Raw genomic sequence first — 10,958 nt, forward strand, 5'->3', positions numbered from 1 at the left:
ATTACAGCATCATCAATGTGCACTGCCCACATGAGACAAGACCCGATGACGAGAAGGAAGCATTTTACGCGCAGCTGGAACGAACCTACGACAGCTGTCCACGGCGGGATGTAAAACTTGTCATCGGCGACATGAATGCTCAGGTAGGCTGGGAGGCAATGTACAGGCCTTTGATCGGGCTGGAGAGTCTGCACGCGGTAACAAACGACAACGGCCAACGATGCGTGAACTTTGCAGCCTCCCGAGGAATGGTAGTTCGAAGCACCTTTTTCCCCGCAAAGATATCCACAAAGCCACCTGATCAACATACGGAAAATCAAATCGACCACGTTCTCATCGACGGGCGATTCTTCTCCGACGTCATCAATGTCCGCACTTACCGCAGTGCCAATATTGATTCTGACAACTAACAACTGATTTTCCGAAAGAAATCTTGGATATTATCGATAAGGTTGGATACAAGGAACCAACTCCTATTCAGCGGCAAGCTATTCCGATTGGTTTGCAGAACAGGGACATCATCGGTATTGCTGAAACCGGTTCCGGTAAGACATTAGCCTTTTTGATTCCACTGTTGAATTGGATTCAATCGCTTCCGAAGATCGATCGACTAGAAACGGCTGATCAGGGCCCTTACGCGATTATTCTGGCCCCAACCCGTGAGTTGGCACAACAGATCGAGGAAGAAACGCAGAAATTTGGACAACCGTTGGGTATTCGTACAGTTGTTGTTGTAGGTGGTTTATCCCGAGAAGAGCAAGGATTCCGGCTTCGGCTCGGTTGCGAAATTGTCATTGCCACCCCGGGTCGTTTGATTGATGTTTTGGAGAACCGTTACTTGGTATTGAATCAGTGTACGTACATCGTTTTGGATGAGGCTGATCGTATGATTGACATGGGTTTTGAACCGGATGTGCAGAAAATTTTAGAATACATGCCCGTAACCAATTTGAAACCAGACACCGAGGAAGCTGAAGATGCCTCCAAACTGATGGCAAACTTTAATACCAAAAAGAAGTATCGTCAAACGGTGATGTTCACGGCCACTATGCCTCCGGCTGTGGAACGTCTTGCCCGTACGTATCTTCGTCGTCCTGCTACAGTTTATATTGGTTCCGTTGGTCGTCCAACCGAACGAACGGAACAGATTGTACACATCATGACCGAGAACGAGAAGCGTAAGAAGTTGATGGAAATTCTGTCCCGGGGTGTCGAACCTCCGTGCATTATCTTCGTCAACCAGAAGAAAGGTGCGGACGTTCTTGCCAAAGGATTGGAAAAATTGGGCTACAACGCCTGTACGCTGCACGGTGGCAAAGGTCAGGAACAGCGAGAGTACGCTCTGGCTTCGCTCAAGAACGGCTCGAAAGACATTCTGGTCGCGACGGATGTTGCTGGTCGTGGTATCGATATCAAGGACGTTTCGCTGGTCATCAACTACGACATGGCCAAAACAATCGAGGATTACACCCATCGTATTGGCCGTACTGGTCGTGCCGGTAAGACCGGTTGTGCTATTTCCTTCTGCACCAAGGACGACAGTCATCTGTTCTACGATCTGAAGCAGATAATTATGGCGAGTCCGGTGTCGGTTTGTCCGCCGGAACTGATGAATCATGCTGACGCTCAGCATAAACCCGGAACAGTGGTCACCAAGAAACGAAGAGAGGAAAAGATTTTCGCCTAATCTTCGGCTAGGATTAATCTTGTCACGATTACGATTGCAAGACAACAATGTGTAGGAAGTTCTGTCAACTGGTGCATTATTTCTATTGATATCACACTGCCTTTACCTTTTTTTGCGAGGTGCATAGCTTATTTCAGAACATAGGATGTGACGAGATGAACCGTGAACGGTCTTAGCCGTCTGTCAACAGACAAACCAAAAAATTTGTAGTAGGTAATGTTAGAGACATAATAGCGAGATTGACGTAGGTCTGCTATCGACAAGGGGCAGATCACTTTAAAAATGCACATTTATTTTGGTACATTGTTCTACTAATAAATGATCCAGTTCAATAAAATCTCATTAGTTCTTTGTGAATGCTTTGGAATCTGAAAAAAACCGTAGGTTACCCTTTCTGAAACTTTCAACACAGTTGACAATTATTTCCACGAACTAAACCCCGAACAAATTGGTTGCCTCTCGTTTGTCGAACGGCGCACAAAGAAAAACCACCACATGCTTGTGTGCCCTTCCCTATAGCGCTAATGTTCCGCACCGAGCCGTGACACCCATGAAGTTGGACGTCGTATGGATTAGTGACGGCACTTATTCTGATTGAAACGAAGTGAACAATGAACATACTAGATAAAAAGTTCAAAAGAGCAGCTCTAACAGCTACAAAAATACCAACGTATAGAATTTTTGAATACGACTTACTTTACTATGGGGTGCCTTTTCAAAATTTACGCTCAGCGAGAGTGATAAGTTTTTGGTCGTGAATATCTCTTGTTGTATCTAACGTTTCAACATAATTTTTGCTACACGCTATCGGAAATATGATGAGCAATTTACGATAAAATTTTCAGATGTATGACATAATCACAAATAATTCAAAATTAAAGTTTTCTAACATGTTTGGTATCAACGATCATGAAATAATAACGCCTTTCTCGTACCTGGGTAGGTATAAAAGGTTAACTAGTAAAATAAATAATATAAAAAAGGTTAACACTGGATCTATTTTGTTCATTCCAATCCACACGAGCAGGAAATGAAGCAAGTGCATCATTCCGGTTGTTTCAGGTCCAAAGCTCAGTTCCAGTTCTATTATCAAGAATTCAGTTTAACATTGAATCAATTGCGGGACGTTCGCAGTTTCACTTCAAACAAGAGCGATTGCGTCATCCTGATGCTGATCGTTTGCATTGGAGCAAAATGGGGAACATTATACAAAATCAACCCTTCTACTTCATTCACTCTTGCCTACGCAGTTGACTCGTTCAGCCCAGATCAGAATTCAATTCTAGGGTTTAGTTCTGAAATTCAGTTTCAGAATTCAATACCTGATATTTTTTCATTCCCAGAACCCAAATTTTAAATTTGGTTCCTCGCCCAGAATCCAAGGCCAGAATGAAGTACCATAATTCTGGAACTAAAACCGAATTTAAGAACTTGATTCTTAACCCGGATTTTGGAACCGAAATCTGAGTCTAAGATCAGGATTGATTCGAGACCTGGACTTTGGATCTAAATTTTGAAACTGAATTTTGGAATAGTGGTTCGGATCAGAACTCAGTTTGGAAATTCTTGGCCGGATTTAAGATTCAGAATATAGTTTCAGTTCTTCTGGATCTTCAGACCGAAATCCAGGAACAGAACTCAGATCCAGAATTAAGTTATATTTCATTAATTGAGTTCTACACTGCACTCAGAGCCCAGGTTTGGGATTCTAGACCAGAATGCAAGTCTAAAATTTGGTCACTAATTTGTCACTTGAGCGTGTAGTAGAATAATTTCACTGGAATAATATTTTAACACCATTAATTTCTACTATGTGTAGTAGAACTGAATGGTGTTAAAATATTATTCTATTAAAATTTGGTTCTAAAGTTCAGTTCTACAATTCTAGAAAAGTAACTGAACTTAGGAGTTACATTCGGAAGATCTTAGAACAAAGTTCTGGATCTTTTGAGCAGCACTCTGGATCCAAGTTTGAAAACAAAATCTTGGAATTATGTAACTAAAATTCAGCTGTGGATCAGAATCCAGGTCCAGAGTTCAGTGCTAGGATTCAGGTTCAGAATTCAGAGCCGAGAAAGAATACCAATCTCGAATTCAGTTCCACAACACAGGTTCAGTGATGAGTTTAACTTTTCAGAATTCAGTTATCGAGTTCAAGTTCGGAATTCAATTCCCGAATCTGGCATTGAAATTGAGTTTCAGAATTCTATTCTAGCATTCGGATCAAAAATTCAGTTCCTGAATTCCAGTTAAAGAATTCAGAATATTTAACGTCAAAGAACTGAAACTGAACGATCCATTTTATCCGTCTCCACGTCATCCAGTTATGTCACTGACATTACCCACCCTCCTTTTTAGATTGACTACTTCATTCCGGAATATCCTTTTTCATTTTTCGGGCCGATAGAATGTATTTTTTCTGTTACTCGCACACAAACGACCAGCAGCTGAATGATTTAATCGCGGGATTCATTTCAGGCATCCAGAAGGTGGTATTTTCTACGATATTGATACGCCGTTTGCTGGCTTTATTTACATTTGTTTGGTGCGAATTTCGCACAGCGAAAAGGGCAAAACCTATCAAATTATTCTAGATTTGCACTAAACTGATTAGTTTTACCTTCGATTTTCAAGAAAAGTAATATTAATATGTCTTTAGATATCATTTACAGCCATTAGAACGGCTGATTTTTCATAATGTTCTCCATCGTTGTTCACTTTTCGTTTTCTTTTCCTCCAATGCAAACGACCAGAAGCTGTGTGGTGCAATTGCTCTTGTTTGAAGCGAAACTGGCTTTGCGAAAGAACCGCAACACGTCTGTTTGCTCTGCCGATTGATTCCAAAATGAACCAATTTTTGTTAAGAGTTTCCTTTTTACGTGATTTCGTTTGTAGCTTTTTCACAAATGTGCGGTTACAACGGCCACAAAAATAGCAAAATATAGAATTCTGATGTCGATTATTTCATTTCTGATTTGCATACTTCATTGAAAGAAATTATCAAGATGCTATACGGTATTCATTTCTGGCATTCAGAAGAGCCAAATTAATCTCTACGATAATAAACACTGTTCGGAATCTTTTTCTCGAATGAATTTCGCATAGCGAAAAGTGTACGAAGCTAATCAAATTATTCTGGATTAATTCTAAACTGAACCAAATTTGATTAAGAGCTTCCTTTTCACGTGATTTCGTTCGTAGCTTTTTCACAAATGGGTGGTCCCAACGGCCACAAAATGAGTTTTTTCCCCATTAATACGTTTATTTCTTAAGGCAATTTACAGGCAGTTTTTCTTCGCCGTAGCATCACTTTTACATAGAATTCTTATCCTAATATAATACTAATATAGTCACAACGATTTGAGTTTAATAAAACATATTCTTCTTATTTTTAAATATCATATTATTTGAACCAAACGATTAACTGCTATAAATTATAAAATAAGCTGAAATTTTTATACATTTTGTTGTTGATTTCATAACTTATTTCGAGTTTGTTTCAGCATATCATTTTATTAAAATTTTGCTATTGGATGAACTAATGGACGCAGTAGGAGTCAGAACTAAGTCTCAAAAGGGTCTCAATATTGTCTTTATGAAATGATAAAGAAGTTTCATGTAAGAAAGGTCATGAGTTTGATGACTCTAAAAACTGCTAGCCTTTCGCAATAAAAAAAAACAAATTGGATTCCCATTCGATCGGATATGTACATATATTACTTCAAATGACGACAACTCATGGCATAGATAATTCACAAATAGCATGAGAAGGAGTGATCCGAGGTAGCGCCCTTGTTTCGACACGTGAAGAACACAAAAACTATTTCAAGTTGATGGACACACGACTTACTATTATGTCTATTTATTTAACCCCGGTTTAAACTACCATACAAATTTATTTTGTCGACTCCCGGATTCAGATTTCGGAAGTAGCGGTCATCAAAATGAAAGTATATCAACTTCATGACCTTTCTGCTCCATTTATCCACTTCCTTGGGTCACTTAGAAGCAGCGATGTCCGAGCTCAGCATACGAGCTGCTCTATACCTGCTGTGCGTGCCTATTTAACTCGTGTGCTGTCCTTTTAAAACCAGACTCATGAGCGTGTGCTATTTGTGTAGTCCACCTACTGACAAGAGAAAAGACAAGAGTGGACACTGTGTGCTTAAAAATATATTCTATTTTTTGAAAAAAAAAAAAAGAATGGACACTCAAGTCAGCACATGAGCCAGCACATGAGCCAGCTCATGAGTCAGCACATGAGCCAGCACATGAGCCAGCTCATGAGCCAGCAGATGAGCCAGCACACCAGTTGAATCGCGAGCTGGTTCTACGAAGCACATGACTCTCGATCTAGTAGCAACACGACACACGAGTGTGTGCTTCAGACTTCGTGTGCGTGTTTTTGAAAAAGCACAGCACACGGGCTGTATGAGAACTGGTTCGTGTGCTGGGCCATTACTGCTTGGAAGTACTCATGCCGGCTTCAGTACATTGTCAGGTAATCATTCTGTTTACTGGCGTATAATAATAGATCCAGATTTGATTAACAGTAACCAATCGTCACCAAAAGTCTAACCGAGTCTGCATCAGTATAGCTAAACATGTTCCGAAGTGTGCTTGCGTTCGTTATTTCAGTCCTCAGTAGGCATGTGTGACACTCAGCAGCAGAATATCTTTTCCATCTGTAGACTATGGTATTTGCCATTGGTACCAATCCATTTAGCATCTGTTAGCTCCAGTGTTGGTGATTGCCGAAAATTTGACAGAAGCTGCTATATTGCTCTCTATATTGTATACAACATTTTCAATCCGTTAGAAGATGCTACAAGAACTCGAGTCATTCAATGCATGAACCACGAGAGAATTTTTCTACATTTCTTCGCTCCACTTCATACTCTGAGTATTTCACGGCCCTTGAAAAAATATACAGTCTGATAATGATCGTTGCTGTGTGGAATTTCCTAAGAGAGGATCGCAAGTTGACAATTATCGCAGAAAATCGAATCGATGGTTCAACTTGATGTTTCTCATACTAGGTTGCAATATTTCAAAACCCTTGTGTGGAGCATTCACAGACATTTTCATAGACACAACTTATACAAAGGTTATATGCACATAGTTAGAATAAGCGGCAATAGTAAAATAGTTCTATCGCAATTATCCACTGCCCATACAGAATCGGATCGCGAAACGAGAATAAGCGACCGTTTATTGCTTCAGAGAGGATCCCCACAGCAGCGTGCTAACCTTTGATTCTCAGAAATGTCATCGAAAGAAATTCGCTCTAGCACTGGTGTCTATTCTATGTTAAATGAGCCATGCCGGGTGTTTGTTGTTGCGATGATATTAGTCTCTCTTTGATGGCACTGATTCAATCATGTGAAGAGTGAGCGTTATTTGATACGATAAAAGCCATCCTTGGTTAGCTCGAGCGCAATCGCTTTCCTGTCATCTAGCACCATTTCATCTAGTTTTGGCATTGACCTTTGTAACCGCATCGGAAGGCCTAGCGCTGCAGGTTTCATTGATATTCGATCAACACAAAACTGTCGAAACCAAAATTTCACGTGCCTGCCGAACAACGTTGACGTTAGTTTTTGTGGTAGTTGAGCTTTGACGCATGCTACTGGGACAGAAAACTAACGGATCACCAACCTTTACTGAAAGTATTCGGCTCCAAGAAAGATATTCCACTGCACACAGTCAATCTTCAACGATGGGCATTATTGTTTCTCGGATTCGACTTCAACGTGGAGTCTATCGTAACAGACAAATTTGAAGACGCGGAAGAACTTTCTCGTTTGATAAGTAATCACCAAAAGCCGAAGAAAGAGTATGTTACTGCAGCAATAAATCTTGAAGAAGAGATAACACAAGCCTTGAGGAATGTGTCACAATACTTCCAATAAATCAAATGCTGGTCAGAACAGTAACGAGTAAGGACATTTTACTACAACAGGCCATACAGCACATCGATAGTAGATGACCGAGCAGTACCAAGATTACGGATCGGAGCTTGAGGACTTTCTATTCTCCGCAGTAAACGGATGCGTCATAATGAACGAGCGTATTGTGAGTCCGAGATCAACCATCGACGTGTTCTGAAGCAGCTTCATCATGGTCACCAAGGCTTCGAACGGACGAAGGCAGTCGCTCGCAGCGTAGTTTTCTTGGGAAACATCGACGATGACATTGAAATTCTAGTTCATAAGTGTTGCATCTAAGAAGTCTCCAACACATCATCAAGCGCAACCATGGCCGCTAGTGGGTGGACCATGGAAAAGGATTCGCCTAGACTACACAGGACCGTTTGACACGGCAAACTACATCATCTGTTACAATCAGGACTACGATTGGAAGCTTGGCACATGGAACTGCAAATCGCTTGGCTTCCCAGGATACGACCGGATGCTGCATGATGAGCTTCAAATCCGCGGCTTCGATGTCGTAGCATTGCAGGAACTTTGTTGGACGGGACAGAAGGTGTGGAAAAGTGGGCACCTTGTACCAGAGCTGTGGGATAATCAGCGTTCTAGGAACGGGATTTGTAGTGTTGGCAAGATGCGCCAGCGCGTGATTGGGTGGCAGCCAATCAGTGATGTGCGTATTGAAGATCAAGGGTCGTTTCTTCAATTACAGCATCATCAATGTGCACTGCCCACATGAGACAAGACCCGATGACGAGAAGGAAGCATTTTACGCGCAGCTGGAACGAACCTACGACAGCTGTCCACGGCGGGATGTAAAACTTGTCATCGGCGACATGAATGCTCAGGTAGGCTGGGAGGCAATGTACAGGCCTTTGATCGGGCTGGAGAGTCTGCACGCGGTAACAAACGACAACGGCCAACGATGCGTGAACTTTGCAGCCTCCCGAGGAATGGTAGTTCGAAGCACCTTCTTCCCCGCAAAGATATCCACAAAGCCACCTGATCAACATACGGAAAATCAAATCGACCACGTTCTCATCGACGGGCGATTCTTCTCCGACGTCATCAATGTCCGCACTTACCGCAGTGCCAATATTGATTCTGACAACTACCTTGTCGCGGTTTGTATGCGCTCAAAACTATCGACGGTGCACAATACTCGTTGCACAGGAACGCCGGAACTCAATCTCGAGCAGCTGCGTAGCATTCGTACTGCAGAGGAATACGCGCAACAATTGGAGCAAGTGCTACCAACGGAAGAGCAGCTTGGCGCAGCGACTCTTGAAGACGGCTGGAGGAACATAAGGTCCGCCGTTAGTAGCACTGCTGCAACCGTTCTAGGTACGAGGTTATCGAATCGAGGAAATGACTGGTTTGACGGCGAATATCAGCAGTTGGTCGAAGAGAAGAATGCAATAAGGGTGAGGATGCTGCAACACCGCACTAAAGCGAACGAGGAACGATACAGACAGGCACGGAACAGGCAGAATACGGTTTTCCGGAGGAAAAAGCGCCACCAGGAAGACCAAGATCGCGAAGCGATGGAACAGCTGTACCGCGCAAATGACACACGGAAGTTCTCTGAAAAGGTGAACCGCTCACGTAGAGGCTATACGCCACAGGCCGAAATGTGCAGAGATACCAATGGAAACCTTCTCACGAACGAACGTGAGGTGATCGACAGGTGGAAACAGTACTATGACGAGCATCTGAATGGCGAAGCACAAGATACAGAGAACGGTACAGGAATCAATCTGACGGAGATAAGTGAGGAGATCGGCAAGCTGAGGAACAACAAAGCCGCGGGCAATGGCCAGTTACCAGGCGAGCTGCTCAAACATGAAGGAGAGGCACTGACTAGAGCGCTGCACTGGATGATTTCTAAGATTTTGGAGATTCTATCACATTGCTCAACGCCGCCTACAAGGTACCCTCCCAAATCCTTTGCCGTCGTCTATCACCAATAGCTAAGGAATTCGTAGGGCCGTACCAAGCGGGATTTACTGGAGCCCGCGACACTACGGATCCCATATTCGCGATAAGACAAGTACTCCAGAAGTGTCGTGAATACAACGTACCCACGCATCACCTATTCATTGACTTCAAAGCGGCATACGACACAATCGATCGAGAACAGCTATGGCAGATCATGCATGAAAACGACGGACAGAGTGATGTGCTACGTCCTAGTATCTGGGACGCTCTCGAGTCCCTTCGAATCTCGGAGAGGGCTACGGCAAGGTGATGGACTCTCTTGTATCTTGTTTAATATTGCCTTGGAAGATGTGATTCAAAGAGCGAGGATCGACACGAGTGGCACGATCTTCCGAAAATCCGTACAACTTTTTGGCTTCGCTGACCATATTGATGTTGTGACACGTAACCTTGAGAAGATGACGGAAACCTACATCGGACTGAAAGCTGAAGCTAGGCTTTTGGACTGGCCATAAATGCGTCGAAAACAAAATACTTGAGAGGAAGAGGCTCTAGAGAAGAAACACTACGCCTCCCACCACGAATATTGATAGACGGTGACGATATCGAGGTGGTTGACGGTTTTGTGTATTTGGGCTCGTTGGTGACCGGCGACAATGACACCAGCAGAGAAATACAGAAACGTGTTTTGGCAGTTAATCGTGCGTACTTTGGACTCAGAAAAAACCCTCCGATCGAGAAAAGTACGCCACCGCACGAAATTTACCATCTTCAAAACGCTCATTAGACCGGTTGTTCTCTATGGCCACGAGACCTAGACTATGTTGGCAGAGGACCAACGCGCCCTCAGTGTTTTCGAAAGAAAGGTACTGAGGACCATCTATGGCGGAGTGCAGATGGAAGACGGAACGTGGAGACGGCGTATGAATCACAAATTGCAACAGCTACTAGGAGAACCACCTATCGTACGGACAGCTAAAATCGGACGCCTACGATGGGCTTAGCATGTCATAAGAATGTCGGACGACAGCCCAGTGAAAATGGTTTTTGAATCTAACCCGACTGGTACAAGAAGAAGAGGAGCGCAGCGAGCAAGGTGGATCGATCAAGTGGAGGGTGATCTCAGAAGCATCCGTGCCTTGAGTGGCTGGCGACGAGCAGCCATGGACCGAGTTATGTGGAGACGTATTCTTGATACAGCAAAGGACACCCCAGGCCTATAGCTGTTAGGTAAGTACAATCAGATTTCTTCATGTAACTTCCGCTCGATTCGGTATTTCGGAGACTATCGACACAGACAACGGTACATAGTTTTGCAGTGCTGAATTCAATAAGATCTTTGAGAAACTAGGGATAATCCACATTCGTACAGCTCCATATCACCCTCAGTCGAATGACTAGGT

At 43.1% G+C, this 10,958-nt stretch overlaps 1 protein-coding gene across 1 annotated transcript; it reads left to right on the forward strand.

Moving 5' to 3' along the window:
* Positions 1 to 418: 418 nt before the first annotated feature.
* On the forward strand, positions 419 to 1,755 carry LOC131429263 (probable ATP-dependent RNA helicase DDX23; the record flags this gene model as incomplete). The annotated part of the gene is made up of 1 exon (XM_058593316.1): positions 419 to 1,755. A coding segment is annotated over one exon (1,269 nt), but the record flags the coding sequence as incomplete, so codon positions are not given.
* Between the last annotated feature and the right edge of the window lie 9,203 nt (positions 1,756 to 10,958).

The sequence above is a fragment of the Malaya genurostris genome, chromosome 2 (genome assembly GCF_030247185.1).
Source record: "Malaya genurostris strain Urasoe2022 chromosome 2, Malgen_1.1, whole genome shotgun sequence".
NCBI lineage: Eukaryota > Metazoa > Arthropoda > Insecta > Diptera > Culicidae > Malaya > Malaya genurostris.